Source organism: Hibiscus syriacus, unplaced genomic scaffold (genome assembly GCF_006381635.1).
Source record: "Hibiscus syriacus cultivar Baekdansim isolate YM2019G1 unplaced genomic scaffold, ASM638163v2 tig00111834_pilon, whole genome shotgun sequence".
NCBI classification, from domain to species: domain Eukaryota; kingdom Viridiplantae; phylum Streptophyta; class Magnoliopsida; order Malvales; family Malvaceae; genus Hibiscus; species Hibiscus syriacus.
Window position 1 is genome coordinate 1,578,042 of NW_024063192.1, and position 19,533 is coordinate 1,597,574.

The 19,533-nt window shown below is 34.4% G+C and overlaps 2 protein-coding genes across 4 annotated transcripts; both read left to right on the forward strand.

Annotated features, from left to right (window-relative positions):
* The first annotated feature begins 9,600 nt into the window (after positions 1–9,600).
* Positions 9,601–12,276, forward strand: LOC120171649 (basic leucine zipper 23-like). Of its 3 annotated transcripts, none has more exons than XM_039179332.1 (3): positions 9,601–9,605; positions 10,044–10,832; positions 11,908–12,276. In XM_039179332.1, the coding sequence occupies exons 2-3, from the start codon at positions 10,058–10,060 to the stop codon at positions 11,931–11,933; spliced, it is 801 nt and encodes a 266-aa protein (XP_039035263.1). In that variant the 5' UTR covers positions 9,601–9,605; positions 10,044–10,057; the 3' UTR covers positions 11,934–12,276. The 3 variants fall into 3 exon arrangements, with proteins under 3 accessions (XP_039035263.1, XP_039035262.1, XP_039035264.1); XM_039179331.1 differs by lacking the exon at positions 9,601–9,605 and adding an exon at positions 9,755–9,904; XM_039179333.1 differs by lacking the exon at positions 9,601–9,605 and adding an exon at positions 9,755–9,904 and having other exon boundaries at positions 11,920–12,276.
* A 6,017-nt stretch (positions 12,277–18,293) lies between these two features.
* On the forward strand, positions 18,294–19,400 carry LOC120171574 (probable BOI-related E3 ubiquitin-protein ligase 3). Its single transcript, XM_039179250.1, has 2 exons — positions 18,294–18,784; positions 18,882–19,400. The coding sequence occupies exons 1-2, from the start codon at positions 18,557–18,559 to the stop codon at positions 19,398–19,400; spliced, it is 747 nt and encodes a 248-aa protein (XP_039035181.1). The 5' UTR covers positions 18,294–18,556.
* Positions 19,401–19,533: the final 133 nt, after the last annotated feature.

Sequence of the window (19,533 nt, forward strand, 5' to 3'; positions counted from 1 at the left end):
TTAGATAATAACTAAGCTTAAGGAAAGCTTAGATTATCTTAAAACCATAAGATGAGGAGTATAGGAAGAATTAAAGAAAGGAAGTAGAAAAGTGAAATCTTGAAGTAGAGTTCATAATAAGAATTGAAAGTGGGATTTGACTTGTCATAAAGCTAACTAAGAAGTATGAGGTGTTAGAATTCAAATTAGAACATGTTGGAATTTGGGTTAGATTCTTAAATTCTACATGGAGAATTAGATTTCTAAGTTTTAGAAGTATTTAATGTATAATAATTAGTTTAAGTAAGAGTATGTAAGTTAGGGATATTAAAAGAGGGGAAATATAAAGTGTCAAGTAGAGTAAGAAGAGATTTTCGTGCTTAAATGACATTTCTGGGCAATGTGCATCGATGCACATTTTATTATGCACCGATGCATCAATGATAAATCCCAGAAATTTGTTGAAGGTGCATCGATGCATATGAAGTGCATCGATGCATTAATTTAAATACAAACATCGAATGTCGTCAGTGCATCGATGCATAAGGAGTGCATCGATGCATTTCTAATAAAATGAACATCGAATGCCCTCAGTGCATCGATGCATCAGGAGTGCATCGATGCATGCCTCCATTAAAAGATGAAAATGGCTTTTCTTTTAGCCTAAGAAATGATAGTTTAGAATATACTAATTAGTATACTGATAAGTATCAATGAATTATTATGTAGATTCAGAGCCTAAACGAGTTCCGGAATCATTGACAAGTAAGATCGATAAAAATGGAAGATAAGAGATTGGAATAGACTAGTGAGGCCAGGTGAGTGAAATTTATTTTGTACTTATTTTATTGAATTAACATTGGCTTGCGATGAGCCAGTGATGGAGTTACTATGGTAAGAAGTAACTTCTAAATTGTTATGTGATTACTATGTATGCATTAATACATAGAAATATATGGATGCTATGTTATATGATTTATATGCTTAAGTGAAAATGCAACATATGGTATATGTTATTTGACATGACATGCATGGTTACATGAAAGAAAGCTATGTGACTACATGTATATGTGAAAGAAGCTATAAGCTTATATGCACATGTGATATATGTGATATGAATTACATGAAATGATTTACGTGAATACATGTATATATAATACATGTGATATGATATGAGATATATGGTTACACATACATGTGGTATGTGACAGAAGAGAAAGAACAAGTGATACGAAATGTATAAATAAATGCCCATAGTATATGATACGAGAGCTATAGGTATAGTTGGCATGCCAAGAGTCGAGGGTTTACCTATGTTGAAAGGAACATATGGATAGTTTCCGAGGATCTTTATGACCTCTGGATAGTTATCGGGGTTCTTTGTAACCTCTGGACAGGTCCTTCGGGACGAATACTGAACGAATGTTCGGTGCCCCATGAGGGAATTTATACGAGCTGTGGTGATAGCATTAGTGCACAACCTCAATGTACTCACATACCTCTATTCTCAATAATATACATGGGCAATAAAATTGAAAGACAAATGAAAGTGAAAGTGATACAAGAAGGTAAGTTGCATGTGTGCATGACCTGATTGTATATTGTTATCATACAATAGATTCATGCATATTGATATGTCATGATTTAATGATATGAATGCACATACATGAATTATATGATGTTATGTTTGTTTCTGGGTATAGTGATATATGTGTTATATGATGAGTATATGGTAAGTGGAAAGGATTATTGATAGTGTTTGCATATGTATGTCTTTTATTTATATGAAATGATATATGGTTATATTATATGTTTTATATGCCTCACTAAGTCTATGACTTAGCGTGTAAGTGATTTACACGTAGGTACCAAGAAACGAGAAGTGAAAGAATAGAAGTGGCAAAGACAATATCACTACTAAAAGATCAGATCAGAAATATTTGACAAAGTATATATTTGGTTATGTATAAAGTGTTGGCATGTAATAAGTCATTAAGTACGAGCACTCTGATAAAGTATGTATTTTGTTTTAAATAAAGTTTTAAATTTCCCGGGATTTTTCTTAAGAGTCAAGGTTTGAAAAGTCAATGTGACACTTCGGACTCGTATCCGAGTCGGGTACGGGTTGGGGTGTTACATTTAATGGTATCAGAGCTACGGTTTAGCCGATTCTCGGCATAAACTAAAGTCCAAAGTGTCATAAAATGTGTACATGCCAACACAGAGTGAAAGTTTCTGATCTGATAGGGTAAGGAGTATGTTGTCTTGCCAATAGAACAAGATTTGTATAATATAGTAGAAATTGATTATAGAAATTGTCGAAGTGAATCGATAGCTGACAAATCTGATTGTGATAGCAATTCACTTGCCCTGGCCAGGCAGGATGAAGAGCAGAAACCTCAGAAAGTGTCTTCTAAGATTAAAGGTTGATTTCATAAAGTTGAAATCATATTAGAATAGTGAAAGAAGATCTTTATTATTTTGAATCGGAAAAGCGATATGGATTAGTTTTGTTAGTATGTGGATAAGATAGAATATGGTGAACAAGTGTCACCATAAGAATGTTAAAAAGATCTAATGATGTGGTGAGTACTTATAGAAGAACTCAAGGATAAGTGCATCAGTGACAAGTGTATAAGATGTATAAAGTCAGAGCTTATGAGTTTGACGAAGTGATAGTATTGAGCATAAACAAGAGTATGCTTATGATAAGGGTTTGCAGTTAAGATGGAAAGAGTTAGCGTTGGCTAACCAGAGTATATGATAAAAATGTACTGGAATTATAAGATTATAAGATATTGTCAGGATATGATAACCAAATCTGAAATGGATCTGGATATAGTTGCATATTTGGATCATAGTAATGTGGTATAGTAAAGAAAAGGAAGTAATAATTTGTATATTTGAGTAAAGCTGAGGATTGATAAGAAGAGTTTGAGAATGTGTATATCGATGATCAGATTATAGGACACAGGAAGTCAGAATGTTGAGTTTGAGCAAAAGAAATTTCAGGATGTATGAGAATAGAGGTGAAATTGATAAGTTGAGTAAGCAAATTTTGAGATAATTTAGATTGGAAAGGATGTATATGATTGGTATAATAGGGCTTGTGCCCTAGATTGAATAAAAGTTATTATCTAGCTGTCAGAGTAAAGGTGCTAGAGTTATAAGATTGGAGGAAAGATAAAGTGGAGTTAATCAAATATGATATGAATATGGATGTGGTTATGTATCTTGATCATACAGATATGATGTAGGCAAAGAGATAAGCATTGGTATGTTTTAAAAAGTGGCTTTAAAGAAGAAAATACAAATACAAGAGATGATAAAGAATAAAGTTCGGTATAAGAAATAGGGATATCAAAGTTATGAGGATGCAATGAAGATTGTTACACAGAGATGAATATAGGTGATAAGACAAGAGTATGTGAACATGAAAGGAAAGATATGATTTGTGTATAAGGAATAAATAAAGGAAGAATGGAATAAAGAAATGAAAAGGGATTGAGTTAAAGGATCAAATACGATAAAGGTTATATGGAATGTAGATGATAATTTTGATATAGAAGTAAGAAAAGTGTGTAAGGTTATGTGAATAGATTCTTTAAAAGGGTATGTTGAATCATATTTAAAGAAGATTTAAGGTCGTGTTTTGGTTAAATGATGATGGAAAATGAATTTGGTTAGAGATGGATTTAGGTTGTTGATTGATGAGATGGATGTTACTGTCAACGTGATGAGTGACATTATATGGAATTTTAGAAAGGTCAAAGGAAAAATGCATAATCGAATGAGAGAAAAGACAACAATGGATTGGTATTACTGGTTATTGTTTATATGATAAGCAACAGAAGATGAATGTATAAACGAAAACGATAGTTGGAAAACTAAAGGATTGAAAAGTAAGTTTCTGATGATGACAAGAAAGAATAAGTCAGGGAAGCAACATAAGAACATTAGAAGATATGTTCTTATTAAGATGTGCAGTGAAAATTCGAGGACGAATTTTCTTAAGAGGGGGAGATTTGTAACATCCCTCATACCGGGTTAGTGATCAAATTGTGAGATTTTAATTTCAGTGACCAAATTAGATAAATTGAAAGTTCATGAACTGGATTAAAATATTTGGAGAAGGATAATTTAGCACATAAGGAAAAGTTAAGAGGGCAAACTAGTCTTTTATCAAGTAAATGAATTTAATATTATTTGGGGTTATCTTATAACCCACGTGGATGGCATTTGGGAGAAAAATGAGAGTTCTAGACATTTCTCTCATCTTCTTCTTCTCCCCGTGAAGCCAAGCTAAAGGTGAGTTTTCTTGTGAATCAAATTCTTGATGAATTTAAGGTTGCTTATTGATCCTTAGATAATAACTAAGCTTAATGAAAGCTTAGATTATCTTAAAACCATAAGATGAGGAGTATAGGAAGAATTAAAGAAAGGAAGTAGAAAAGTGAAATCTTGAAGTAGAGTTCATAATAAGAATTGAAAGTGGGATTTGACTTGTCATAAAGCTAACTAAGAAGTATGAGGTGTTAGAATTCAAATTAGAACATGTTGGAATTTGGGTTAGATTCTTAAATTCTACATGGAGAATTAGATTTCTAAGTTTTTAGAAGTATTTAATGGATAATAATTAGTTTAAGTAAGAGTATGTAAGTTAAGGATATTAAAAGAGGGGAAATATAAAGTGTCAAGTAGAGTAAGAAGAGATTTTCATGCTTAAATGACATTTCTGGGCAATGTGCATCGATGCACATTCATTATGCACCGATGCATCAATGATAAATCCCAGAAATTTGTTGAAGGTGCATCGATGCATATGAAGTGCATCGATGCATTAATTTAAATACAAACATCGAATGTCGTCAGTGCATCGATGCATAAGGAGTGCATCGATGCATTTCTAATAAAATGAACATCGAATGCCCTCAGTGCATCGATGCATCAGGAGTGCATCGATGCATGCCTCCATTAAAAGATGAAAATGGCTTTTCTTTTAGCCTAAGAAATGATAGTTTAGAATATACTAATTAGTATACTGATAAGTATCAATGAATTATTATGTAGATTCAGAGCCTAAACGAGTTCCGGAATCATTGACAAGTAAGATCGATAAAAAGGGAAGATAAGAGATTGGAATGGACTAGTGAGGCCAGGTGAGTGCAATTTATTTTGTACTTATTTTATTGAATTAACATTGGCTTGCGATGAGCCAGTGATGGAGTTACTATGGTAAGAAGTAACTTCTAAATTGTTATGTGATTACCATGTATGCATTAATACATAGAAATATATATGGATGCTATGTTATATGATTTATATGCTTAAGTGAAAATGCAACATATGATATATGTTATTTGACATGACATGCATGGTTACATGAAAGAAAGCTATGTGATTACATGTATATGTGAAAGAAGCTATAAGCTTATATGCACATGTGATATATGTGATATGAATTACATGAAATGATTTACGTGAATACATGTATATATAATACATGTGATATGATATGAGATATATGGTTACACATACATGTGGTATGTGACAGAAGAGAAAGAACAAATGATACGAAATGTATAAATAAATGCCCATAGTATATGATACGAGAGCTATAGGTATAGTTGGCATGTCAAGAGTCGAGGGTTTACCTATGTTGAAAGGAACATATGTATAGTTGCCAAGGATCTTTATGACCTCTGGATAGTTACCGGGGTTCTTTGTAACCTCTGGACAGGTCCTTCGGGATGAATACTGAACGAATGTTCGGTGCCCCATGAGGGAATTTATACGAGCTGTGGTGACAGCATTAGTGCACAACCTCAATGTACTCACATACCTCTATTCTCAATAATATACATGGGCAATGAAATTGAAAGACAAATGAAAGTGAAAGTGATACAAGAAGGTAAGTTGCATGTGTGCATGACCTGATTGTATATTGTTATCATACAATAGATTCATGCATATTGATATGTCATGATTCAATGATATGAATGCACATACATGAATTATATGATGTTATGTGTGTTTCTGGGTATAGTGATATATGTGTTATATGATGAGTATATGGTAAGTGGAAAGGATTATTGATAGTGTTTGCATATGTATGTCTTTTATTTATATGAAATGATATATGGTTATATTATATGTTTTATATGCCTCACTAAGTCTATGACTTAGCGTGTAAGTGATTTACACGTAGGTACCAAGAAACGAGAAGTGAAAGAATAGAAGTGGCAAAGACAGTATCACTACTAAAAGATCAGATCAGAAATATTTGACAAAGTATGTATTTGGTTATGTATAAAGTGTTGGCATGTAATAAGTCATTAAGTACGAGCACTCTGATAAAGTCTGTATTTTGTTTTAAATAAAGTTTTAAATTTCCCAGGATTTTTCTTAAGAGTCAAGGTTTGAAAAGTCAATGTGACACTTCGGACTCGTATCCGGGTCGGGTACGGGTTGGGGTGTTACACTCTTATTCTAGGTCCTTATTCTTCCTCTGATATGAATGATTTCAAAGATTTGGTTCAAGAGCTTGCTCTTGTTGATCACCCTTTCTTTGGCCCAACGTATACTTGGAACAATAAGCAAAAAGATTTCTTTTTTGCAAGGAAACTTGATAGAGTGATGATTAATCCTCCCTGGGCTTCTTCTTTTAAAAATTCTTTTGTTGAATTTATTGCTCCTGGCCCTTCGGACCACTGTATGGCTCTGGCTTGGATCAATAAAGAAACTCAAACCACTAGGCCTAAGCCTTTTAAATTCTTCAACTTCTGGACTAAACATCCTAACTTTCTTGAATAAGTCACTAAATCTTGGCAACAACCTACCCAAGGAAACCCTATGCAAAGATTGTTTATTAAGCTTAAACGCCTAAAGCCTAATTTGAAAAAACTCAACAAGGATAATTATAATGACATCTCTGCTAGGGTTAGACTTAAGAGGAGTGAGCTGGAGCAAATTCAAATTTCTACTCGTAATGGTAACAATTCTTTTGATGAAGAATTGAGAATCGAAAAGGATCTTAATGATTTAGAGGACATGGAATATATGTTCCTCAAACAAAAAGCTAAAGTGCAATGGGTTAAGGATGAAGACAAATGTACCAAACTTTTTCATACTGCCATTGCCTCTAAATATAAAAGAGACACAATAAGGGTTCTTATTAACAATGAGGGGAGAAGATTAGAGTCTTATGATGATATGGCAAATGAAATTCTTGACTTCTTCAATCATCAACTTGGTAAAATTGATCCTACGGTTATTCCTCATGATCCTTCTTTCTTGAGAAATTTACTTCAGTTCCATGTTCCTAATGAGGTTGCTACTGATTTGGTTCAAACTGTTACTTCTGAAGAGATCAAAGAGGCTTTATTTAATCAAGGGAATGATAAAGCTCTTGGACCTGATGGGTTCACTCCTTTGTTTTTTAAACATTCTTGGTCTGTGGTAGGGGAAGATTTTGTTAATGCTGTTAAATTCTTCTTTAAAGAAACTGCTATCATTCCTGCTTTTAATTCCACCATTATTTCCCTGATTCCTAAAATCCAAAACCCTAGCAAAGTGAAGGATTACAGACCTATATCTTGCTGCTCGGTTGTGTACAAAACTATTTCAAAAATTCTTGTTAAAAGAATGAATGAGCTGCTGCCTGACCTTGTTTCACTCAACCAAACTGCTTTTGTGAGAGGTAGATCCATTATTGATAACACTCTTCTTGCCCAAGAATTGGTAAAAGGTTATGGAAGGAAAAATATTTCTCCTCGATGTGCTCTCAAAATTGACTTACAAAAAGCCTTTGACTCCTTCAATTGGGATTTCATTTCCTTTATTCTTAAAGCCATAGGGTTACCTTATATTTTCATAGGTTGGATTGAAACATGTTTCAAAGAAGCTAGATACTCCATAGCCTTCAATGGTAGCCTCATAGGGTACTTTAAAGGACATAGAGGTATTAGACAAGGTGGTCCCCTATCACCAACACTTTTTGTGATTGCTATGAATATTCTTTCTAATTTTCTCAACCTTGCTGCTGCCAGAGGTATTTATGGATATCACTCTAAGTGCAAAAAATTGGGTATCACCCATTTAGCTTTCGCTGACGACCTCTTAATCTTTTGTAAAGAAAACCTTGATTTTATTATGGGGGTTATCAGTGTCCTCAATCATTTCTATGTTCTATCTGGTCTGAACTTAAATGTTAGCAAAACTGAATTTTTTGCTGCTGGTATTTCGAGCAGAATTCTTGATTCCATTAAATCCACCACTGGTTTCAAACAAGGCTTTCTTCCGGTAAGGTATCTTGGTGTTCCTCTAGTCACTAGGAAAATAACTGAAAAAGACTGTCATCCTCTCTTTGATAATATTAAACAAAGACTTCATCAATGGTCTGGAAAAAATTTAAGTTATGCTGGGCGTCTAGAGCTTATTAAAACTGTTTTACATAGTGTTATTAACTTCTGGAATAGATAATTTATCTTTCCTCAGAAAGTTATCAATAGACTTGAACAGCTTTGCTCTAGATTCCTTTGGAAAGGTAATGATACTGCTGCCAAAGGTGCTAGGATTAGCTGGGATCGAATTTGTTGCCCCAAATCTGAAGGATGACTCGGCTTGAAGGACATTCGCTCTTTGAATAAAGCTTGTATGATTCAACTTATCAGAAAAATTCTGGCTGGACAGGGATCTTTATGGGTAGCTTGGATTTACTGCTATGTTTTTAAAAATAATGCTATAAGTGACATAAGTGTTACCACTTCCTATAGTTGGACCATCAGAAAACTTTTAAAACTCGGGAATGATACTACCTCAACGATTGCTGCTGGAATCTCGAGTACTAAAGACATCTGGGAAGATATCAAAGTTCCAAGAGAAAAGGTTTACTGGCACAAAGTGATTTGGTTTCCTCATCATATTCCTAAATTCAACATGATCACTTGGATGGCTATTCTGGATCGTCTTCCAACTCGTGACAGACTCTTTAGGATGGGCATTACTTCTGACATAATATGTGTTCTGTGTAATGAGATAAATGAATCCCGAAATCATCTTTTTATTGACTGTTATTATGCTTCTTCTCTTTGGAACTCTATTATGATGCTTTCAAGCATAAGAAATGCTCACATGAATTGGGAATCTCAAATTGAGTGGGTTGCACATAAATGGAAGGGAAATTCTTTGCTTTCCATCATATTGAGGATTGCTTGGACGGCCTTTATTTACTTCATATGGAAAGAACGAAACAGAAGAATCTTCAACAGAGGAACAAGACCAGCCGATCATCTTCTCAAGTCTATTAAGGAGTTTGTGCGGATCAAACTTAAAGATAAAAATATTAATAGACTTGATTATGTAAATTCTAGACTTTGTACTTCTTGGAGTATAGACTAACTTTGTTTTGTTGTATATTGGTGTTTATACTCCCTGTTTTGGGATGAGTGTTGTTTGATGTACTTTTACTTGGATAAATAAAATTCAACTTATCAAAAAAAAAAGAAATTTACATCACAAAATTTAGTAATATTAATTATAATTTAGAATCGAGTAAAGAAATAATTTTTATACGATATTACTTGAGATAATACTATAATGCTAATTGAAATTATGCTCTGTTTCTGGTCCGTCCATTTCAGGGTCATAAACTCACAATTTTATTGACCTTTTCTGTAAAATAAAAAAAAAATCATATTTTTGCTCTCTTGTAAAAAATTTCGCTTTCTTGGTACTCAGTCATCACTTTTCTAATTCGCTATCAAGTCTTTGCGCCCCTTTTTTAAGCCGCCATTTATGTTTTAGGGTTTCGAACTGCCGAATATCTGGTGACATTGCTGCTCTCTCTTCCATTCTTTGCTTTGGTTTATTCTTGAACCTTTAATTTTATCGAACTGTCCGGGCCTTCCCAGGTTGTTCAATCTGAGTAAGACTTTTTTCCCTTTATTTTTATTCTGGTTGTTGCAATTTGGTAATTGAGCACAATTTATTATCTGGGTCAGGTTCAAAATCGAACATTGATCTCTCCTTATTTGCATTCAAGTGATTACCTTTGATTCACCTAGGTTTTCTGCCTGTAATGGACGACGGGGAGCTTGATTTTTCGAACCAGGAAGTGTTTTCCGTTAATAATATGGGTGATATTCCAAGCAGTTGTTCAATGGACAGTTTTTTCGATGAATTACTGAATGATTCTCGTGCTTGTACCCATACACATACGTGCAACCCACCTGGTCCTGATAACTCTCATACACATACATGTTTTCATGTTCATACCAAAATTGTGCCTGCCTCAACTGAAGACGGGACTGCTAGCGATGACACTGCTGGCTCTAAGGAGAAATCGAAGAAACGTCCTCTGGGAAATCGAGAAGCTGTCAGGAAATATAGGGAAAAGGTTAAGGCACGAGCCGCCTCGTTGGAGGATGAGGTTATGAGATTGAGGGCATTGAACCAGAAGCTGTTGAAGAGGTTGCAAGGTCAGGCTGCATTGGAGGCTGAGGTTGCAAGGCTTAAGTGTTTGCTTGTCGACATCCGAGGAAGAATTGAAGGCGAGATCGGATCGTTTCCGTATCAGAAACCAGCCACTACTGTTAACCCGATGAACATTCCTGGTGCTTATGTGATGAATCCTTGCAACGTACAATGCAATGATCAGATGTATTGCCCTCATCCTGGAGTTGAAGGTAGAGCAGGAGAAGATGCAGCGTTGAATGGACAAGGATTTAATGGGTGTGACATTGACAACTATCAGTGTTTTGCTAACCATAACTCTGGAGCAGAGGAGCTTTCTACAGGCGGGGTTGGAAGTGCAGGGTCCAAAGGCAATTCTTCTGGCAATAAAAGGAGGAAAGGTAAAATTTAGAATTATTTCTCTTAATTTCTTTGATATGATCCTGTTTAGCACCAACTTTCTGCATGACATACTCACATCATTGAAGAACCATCAAACTCAATATAAGGGAGTTCTACCATACTTTATATTATATTTACTTTATTTATGCACTATATATATTATTATGAGCATACATTTGCATATTAGACTATACTTGAATTATCATAGTATGTGCATTCATTTATTATATCCTATGGTTTGCATCATTGATTTATTATATCCTATTAATTCAAGGACATCAGTACTTGTCAATCCTAGATCGGGACACAATAAGGCTATCTACTCTCTTCCATCAAAGCGTGTAGATTCGCCTTACATCATTCTTTATATAGTTTATGATGAATACTGGAAAGTTAGTTTCTCTTACTTTATTTTATCTTCTGTAACTATTTAGTTTCTCTTACTTTATTTTATCTTCTGTAACTATTATATTGGTTGTCGTTATTTACTTATCTAGTTGTGACTTGGAACTTCCAATGCAAAATTTTTATCTTCTAGGTATTTTTTTGCTCTATTTGTTCTTCTTGTACCTGGCCAAGGCTGCTATAAGGAGTATTTTCTTGTTATGTTGAAGTTATTTGCTGTAACTATATAGTTTGTCTGTTGTTCTAACTTCTAAGCATGTCAACCATATGCTAATTCTGGTTGAAAATGACATCAGTTATTAGATTTTAGAATGATTAATAGAGGTATGAAAGAACATTTGCTTGAGAAATGAGGACTAAAATGACTGATGGACCATTATTTGAATATTTAGGGGTTGTTTTATAGCTGCATGAGTTGTTCAAAGCTAAAAATGATGGTGAGTACTATATGTTTTAAAGAAAAGTAGCATATTTGTTGTTGAATGTAGGAAATGCCTAAATCATTGTGGTGCACGAGCCCTTAGACGATGTTGGAACTTGTTCTTGCAAAATTCTGAATATCGTGAGCTGTATTGACTGTTTCCAAACTGATTCTTGCTGCATACAATGTGTAGCACTCTGCTTTCGAGTATGCTTTGGCTATGATACTGATATTCGTTTCCTTGGTAGGAGTTCGCCCAGCTACAGCTGGTTGAAAAACTGTTGAGATGAGCATTATCCAGTCCGTGGAGTACCACAATATTTGTCTTCCAACGAGCAGTTTTCTTGGGATGATGCACCTTCTTCCCTCAGGCTGCATTGCTTTTTTATTTTTCCTTTCTTTTTCATTTTCTACTGTTATTTTAACCATACTTATGGGTCAATAGAGGTTTGCTGTGGTCTTAGTTTATGTCAATGGAGTATAAATATTTGTCTTCCAAAAAGCTGTTTCCTTGGGATGCATCACCGTCTTCCCTCAGGTTGCATTACTTTTTTATTATCTTTTTCAGTGTCTGCTCATTTTTTTTTTGGTTTTTTAACCCTACTTATGGGTTATTAAAGGTTGGTTGATGGTCTTCTTAGTTTATGGTTTAAAGCAGACAGACTTGTAAAGTTCAAACTCTGGATTTGTATACCTTGAACCGTTTACTATCATTGACCGACAATCTGATTTCTTAGCAAGCTAAATTCAACCGAATAAAAGGCCTTATCTCATCTTCTTACTCACCTTGCTTGAGGATTTATTGGTAACTACTGTCAATGACAAGATTCTTTGCTGATTTCCTAAATATATCGGTGCTTTCTGTTGTGTGGGGTGACGTTTTGGTTTTTACCTTTTGCTTGCGTTGAGGTTATGGTTCTATCTGTCTAAGCCTCATGGATTCTTTTATTGCTGAATTACAGAACTAGGGAATTCAGTCCTGTGAGCCCCTAGTGGGTGTTTACCACTTCCAGTCACTGTAGATGTAGCATGTGATTCACGTGTGAGGCTGCGGGTTGGTTTGCATTGCTTTCAGCCATTCCTATTCCGGTTTTGCATGGCATCGACTAAGCACAGAAAGCTTGCTTTTGCCATAGGCATCCTGTTTAGGAAGGCTGCAATATGTATACTCGAGGGAATCTTTCAGATTACATTTAAGATGGATGGATTGGAAAGCAAAATGTGGCTAACAAATATCAAATTGTAGTTGGTTTTGAGGATTCAAATCTTGAATTTCCTTTTGAATCCTTGTTCATCATCATGTTGTAGATTTACTCGGTACTCTTGTTCTTCAAGTCACTTAGCATTAGAGACCGGAGTCAGGCTTGTTCCCTAGCATCCATCGTATACTAGCATTAGAATCTGCAATAGCGATAGGTGTCTCAAGTCTCTTGTTATTTGGAGTCTACTTTGGATTAGTCATTTTCAACAAAACCGATCAATTATCTTGTTTAATTTTCAAACCTCAAAAGCATTGCACCCGGTCATGACTAGAATAAGAAAATAAATAAAAGAAGGGTCAGGGTCAATGCTTTTGTTGGTGGCTAAGCTATAATGGTGGAACTGAGCTTCTTAGTCAAACTTAGAAAAATAAAAAGCAGATCTTGCTTGCTTCGAAGAGACGTTATGACCCATTAATGTGGGCATTCAAACAAAAGATGACAAGGCTTTGGTTCAAGTTTTCTACACCAACGAATGTGGTTTGAAAGTGGTACGTTCATGTCATCAATGAGATTGTTGGTGAGATTTAAATCTAATATTTATTAACAAATTAGATTAAATTATATCAAATCAAAACACAAGGATTCAATCTTAAATTTTAATATAATGGACTAATCTTAAATTTTAATATCATGAAGGACTAAACCTACAGATTCTCCATAAAGATGGCATATGTAAATATCAGCTATTTATATCCTAGAATAAAGCATCATAAACGGACAGACTAAAAATATATATATTTATGCACAGTCAGTCAAAGCAGCACGATATATATATACATACATGCTTATGTATAGGTTTCGTGAAGAGCATTGAAAGAGGATGAGTGGGCAGAGGCAGACTGCCCAAACTGAGACATCGCCATTAAAGAAAACACTACAGTCTACAGTAGATATGAGTTGCGTGTGTCGGAAGAGAGAAGCCTGACATATTGCAACTCTTTCCCTTGTTTCTTTCTTCTGTAACGTGACGATGATGATGATCAATATTTCAAGAGATCGAGCATGGGAACCCTAGTTTTAAATTATTACGAGCAGTATTTTATTTATTGTCTTCATGAGTTGCAGAATGCATGGCTCAAAACCCTAAGAAAAGAGTGATCATCGTATATACAGTATCGTATATATCTGGGTGGAATTAGTTTTTATCTTTGAGTTGAAAACTTATCATCAAAAAGTGGGAAACAAGTCTAAAAGGGTATAAGTGTACTGGTTTGTGATCATGCTTCATTGAATATTGGTTTTTCCAATTCGTTTTCAACAAGTTGATTATTGCTTCCATTTGCTGGTTTTCAATTACGTTAGAAATCAAACCTCTGCTTGTCTTATACAGACAAAGATAAATTATTAACTTTTTAAAGGTAAATAATAATAGATAATCTTTAAATCCGATTTGATAATAATAATTCTCGAATCAAATTTAAAAATAATACCAATCAAAGGTCTCGTGACGATATTTGTCATCACTATATTTATAATTTCATGAACTTTGGTATTATCGGTACATGCATGAATTTAAATATTTATGTAGACATGCATGAATAACGAGAATGGAGACGTTACGCATTAATACTCATCTACACATCCGGGACCAATATGCCATCTCCAATTTGATCGGTAATTTTCATCACATAAACATATGTCACATTTAACACTGCTTGCATGTGTGTTTATGGTCCCAAGATGCATACTGCAGTAAATCGACAAATTCGATGGGCCATCATCTCCTAGGTTTATTGTGGATTTATGTCACACCATGAGTAGACCTTCATTTCGTTTCATGCCTAAATCGTGATTGCCTGTGACATTTGAACAATGGGAGCGGTCGTGATTATGAATATGCCATTTGAAGTCTGAAATTGTGGGCAATTGGGGAAAGCTGGCTCACAAGATACGACTTTAATAAATGTTAAAGGTAGCGGTGGGTCACACGAGGATGGGACCTGGGCTACGGTGCAGGTGCAGCCTCCGTGCTCCAACTAAACAATGCACCTTCTATCCCTAAGAAATTGTTTTGTTGAGTCCATTCACGGTTAAAAGTTACAAAATAATCATTCAATTATTTATTATGTTTTAAACTAATCATTTTTCGTTAAAAATTTGATGACAGACTGAGCTATGCATTAATCTATTAATTGAAGTATGATAAAATATGTTTTATAATCTCAAATGACTATCATATCTTAACCAGTATTTTAACGTCCAACTCAGATGACCGTTAATTTTTAACTGAAAAGAATGAGTTTAGATATAATAAGTAGTCGAGCGACCATTTTATAACTTTTAATAGCCGAATGACTCAATAAAGTAATTCCTTATAGCCGAGGAATCATTTTATAAGTTTTAATAGTTAAGGGACTTGGTAAAACAATATTCTATAGTCGGGGACCATTTGTGTACTTTACTCTTATATGTTGAAATTTGAGTTTGGTCAGCAGTTAGAATGGATTTGAAGATTTAGATTGGGAACTCAAAATGGAATTTGAATTAAACCAAAGAAAACAAGGCTTGTTAATCAGATTCGCCTATTATTTAACGTTTTAACAAATGATGAAAGTGAATAGAATCCCCTAATTCAGGGTGGATTCTGTCATTTGTCAATGCATGCCTAGTTGCCTACTTAAGGCACGTAGAAAGAACCAAGCCCACTTGCCCTTTTGAAAACGTTATTGGCGCAATTCATGTGCTTCCAAGAAAATGAAAGCTCAATGCAATTTTAATTCAAAAAACACGTCAAAATTTATAACTAATATTTACATTATGTATAAAATATTTATTAATTCCAATTATCCAGAACGAGTTTGGACCGAACAAAACATGGGTTTTCATGATTTCTATTCCCCTCTTTCCAAGTTATTTCACTTGAAAAAGAAAACAAAGCAAAACCGTGTTTCCTACACAAGAAACTAAGAAAAAGAGGGTTACGTCGTTATCAAATTGAAAACACGGAGAATAGGCTCGGTGACAGGATCGAGGGGTCGAATACACCGGTTATTCTTAAAAATTTAAATTGTTATATATTTTAAAATTTTTTATAGACTTTTAATTGAAATTTTACATTCACCTCTGTAGTTTTATAAACTTGATTGTTGTTAAAATTTTAGAAGTTTATCTCGCACTCGTAAAATTCCGCCTCTGTTCATGCCTAGACTGATAGCTTTAGCCATTGGCTCTCGACATGCACCACTCGAACACAAGCTCTGAAGTGGGGACGGCCCTCCATTATTGGAATTGGGTCAATATCACTAAACCACTTTGCCTAAAGCAAAGAGAAGTAGTTGGGAAGCTGCATTTGTTAGCACCAAATACCAGATTGAATTCCCTTTTGGTGTCTTCACAATTTCGCATGGCGTGCACCGAAGAATACACTATACGGATGAGCCGAGCCAGCAGGGTTGATTCGAATAAGAATAGGGTTCATGGGATCGACTGGATTTATGTCATTTTAATCTACGACTCATCACGAACCAAATCATCTCAAAAATTAAAAGAATTGTCGTTATTTATAAAGATCACGAGTTCGAACATTAACTCACAAGAGTGATTTAACATTAACATGTGCCAAAAAAAAAATAATCTATGAACCAAAAAAACTAAACTTCACACATTTCACAAGTTCCTAGTGCCGATCCCCACCTCCATATGTGCCATTTTTTCTCTCACCTCGCCTTTAAGTTTCCCCTCTGCTTCCTACTCCAATCCAAACGGAAACATTGCTTTCAAACTAAAGATTTAGCCGTTTGCCCCCCTTTATTTCATATGTAAAAATAATAGTATGTCTTAAAAAACCACAAATCCTTTCACAATAAGTGATTGTCACTCGTAAATAAAACGTATTTAAGATGGCAAAATACACACTTATAATTAAGATTTAGCCGATAGCGTCTTTATTAACCTTATATTAGATTATCGTACAACATAGCTACCAGAGTTCATATCAATTAGTTGGGGGCGTGGAGACTGTTGATGGTACATTGCCAAAGAGGGATGGACATGGGCATGACAAATTTATGTTTGCCCACTACCATAAAATTATATGTTTCTTCCTGATTAAAAAAAATGAAAAGGTTTGTCCATGTGGAGTACGAGAGTTATGGTTCGAAACAATGTTCAATTCACACGCCTTCGATAATTGATTTCCGTTTTCACAAATAATTCTTCGAGACTATTTGTCCTGTCGTAAAAATCACCTTCCCTGCCTTTGTTTGACAATTCCAGAAACTCATAATTTCACCATTTAGAAGAGGTTTAACCCTGCCCTACTCCTTCAACTCTTTGGACTTTCAAAATCTAGACCCTCTACTCATTTGATTCAATAATTGAAATTTAATTGATATCACTATTTTTTATTAATGATTTCCCATTAAAATTAAACATGTGATACTCTAATATTTCAAGTTCAAATCCAACTCAATCATGTGATTCGGTCACACTCTTTTATCTGTTAGTTTGATTACATATATAGACTTTAATTTTATCTACAAGTTTAAAAATCAAAATTCAATCGATAACATATTTAAATTTTAGAAAAATAATTAACGACGTTATCGATTGTAGTTTAATTTTTAAATTAGACAGAGATTAAATTCCTAGAACTAATCAAGGGAGTAATTTTCAAAAGCCTGAAACGTACAAGGACCCAGGACAACGTTACACCTTTAGAAGATATGGATAAAATTATTGTTTAACTTTAGCGAACAGCATTAATGGACGAAAAATCAGAAGCCAACCCAAATCTAAATATTGGATTCTATAAAAAAAAACAATTCATTGATAAATAATAGGGAGAATAAATTAATTTAGAATTAGATGCTTGAACGGTCAATATTTACGATTAATTAAGATTTTACAATTCTTTTAATTTTGTATTGTTACTTGTTAATAACAATAAATAAATATAAATTAGTCTAATAAAATATTAAATATTTTAAGAGATTTAAATCTTGAGATTATGGATGAAACAAATTGATTTTGAATGTGTCCGCTTAAAAAGATTATACATTATTTAACCAGATCAACCATTGATTGTGACCAAACTAATTAAATACTCAAATATTTTCTTAATTAGATTAAACTATGTATATTAAGAGTGCTTAATAAAGGTGCAATGTGAATGACAGAAAAGATAGATAAAAAAACGAGATCCCCATGACACTGAATTAAGAAAATTCAAAATAAATGTTGGCGATTATGAGATTAAACTGTTATAAAATTCTATAAATAAATAAATAAGGGAGAGTTGTGATAAGAATCCAATTCTATAAATAAATAAATAAATAAAAATATTTGACCGATTCAAGTTTTTATTTTATTTTTAATTCATCAGATTAGATAAACTAGATCCACTTTAGAAATTGCTTTTTTTAATGTATAATTTTGATTCAAAGGCAAGCAAAACAGATGCCCTCTGAAATCTCTGACCCGATAGTTTAGTCACAAAATCTGCATGTGTACGTAGTTGTTTAATTAGACAGAAAATTAAGCCAGGAATTAATATTATATAATGTTTACATGTTCATAACTCTCATCTCACCCTTATAAATATAACCCATCACCCTCCACTTTCGTCTTGTTTTCTCTCTCTGTGTCGAAAGGAAAGAGATTTCTGGGGGGGGGGGTTCTTTGTTGATTGAAGAAAATGGCCATACAAGCTCAGTTATATTCGGATAATATCGGGTTTCCATTGTGTTGTTCCCTTGATGGTAATGGTCATGGTAATGGTAATGGTAATGGTGGGTTTAATCAATTCTGTTTCGGCAATCAACAACTACAACAGCAGCATCAGCTTCAGATTCAGCAACCGGGGAATCAGAGTTTTTGTTTTGAAGAAAATGATGAATCCATTGATCAGTTTATCAAATCCCAGGTTAGAATTTGAGCGTATGTCTTAATAGCTCGAAGCTATTGCCCATTTTCCCTCGTTTACCATATTTATGATTGGAGTTTTGATTTTTTTCCCCCAGAATGAGAGACTGAGATTGTTACTGCAAGAACAGAGAAAGCAGCAAGTTTTGTTAATGGCGGAAAAGCTAGAATCAAAGGCAACTCCTTTATTCAGCCAAAAGGAAGCAGAGCTCGCGAGAGCAGCAAACAGAACAATGGAGCTTCAAAATCTCTTGAACAAACTGGAGACGGAGAATCAAGCATGGCGAAGAGTGGCGCAAGAGAACGAAGCGATCGTCGTTTCTTTGAACAACACGCTCGAACAATTACAACAACAACAAGACCAAGCCGGGTGTCGTTTCGACGGCGATGCAGAGTCTTGCTGTGGAGGAACAGAGGAAGAGAACAACAACAGAGGACTCGTCGAAACGAAGAAGAAGGCATCAATGGTGTGTAAATGTTGCAATTCTCGAAGCTCGTGTGTTTTGTTCCTTCCTTGCAGACATCTTTGTTCATGCAAAGATTGCGAGGCTTTTCTCGATTGTTGCCCTCTCTGTAGAACAGCAAAGAAAGCCACTATAGAAGCCTTGATTTCTTAATTTGACGGTTTATGCATAGTTTAGGGACTAATCGAAGAATTTGACTCAAATTTCATTTGAATCAAAGTCAAGCCAAAATTTGCTTATGATCAAGTATCGGACTATAATTAGCTTGCTTCGATCTTAATTAAAT

Excerpts from the sequence above, each read along its gene's own strand:
- LOC120171649 (XM_039179332.1), top strand. The coding sequence starts at position 10,058 with ATGGACGACGGGGAGCTTGATTTTTCGAACCAGGAAGTGTTTTCCGTT. Across the intron at positions 10,833-11,907 it reads TGGCAATAAAAGGAGGAAAG|GAGTTCGCCCAGCTACAGCT; the intron begins GTAAAATTTAGA and ends TTTCCTTGGTAG.
- LOC120171574 (XM_039179250.1), top strand. The coding sequence starts at position 18,557 with ATGGCCATACAAGCTCAGTTATATTCGGATAATATCGGGTTTCCATTG. Across the intron at positions 18,785-18,881 it reads ATCAGTTTATCAAATCCCAG|AATGAGAGACTGAGATTGTT; the intron begins GTTAGAATTTGA and ends TTTTTCCCCCAG.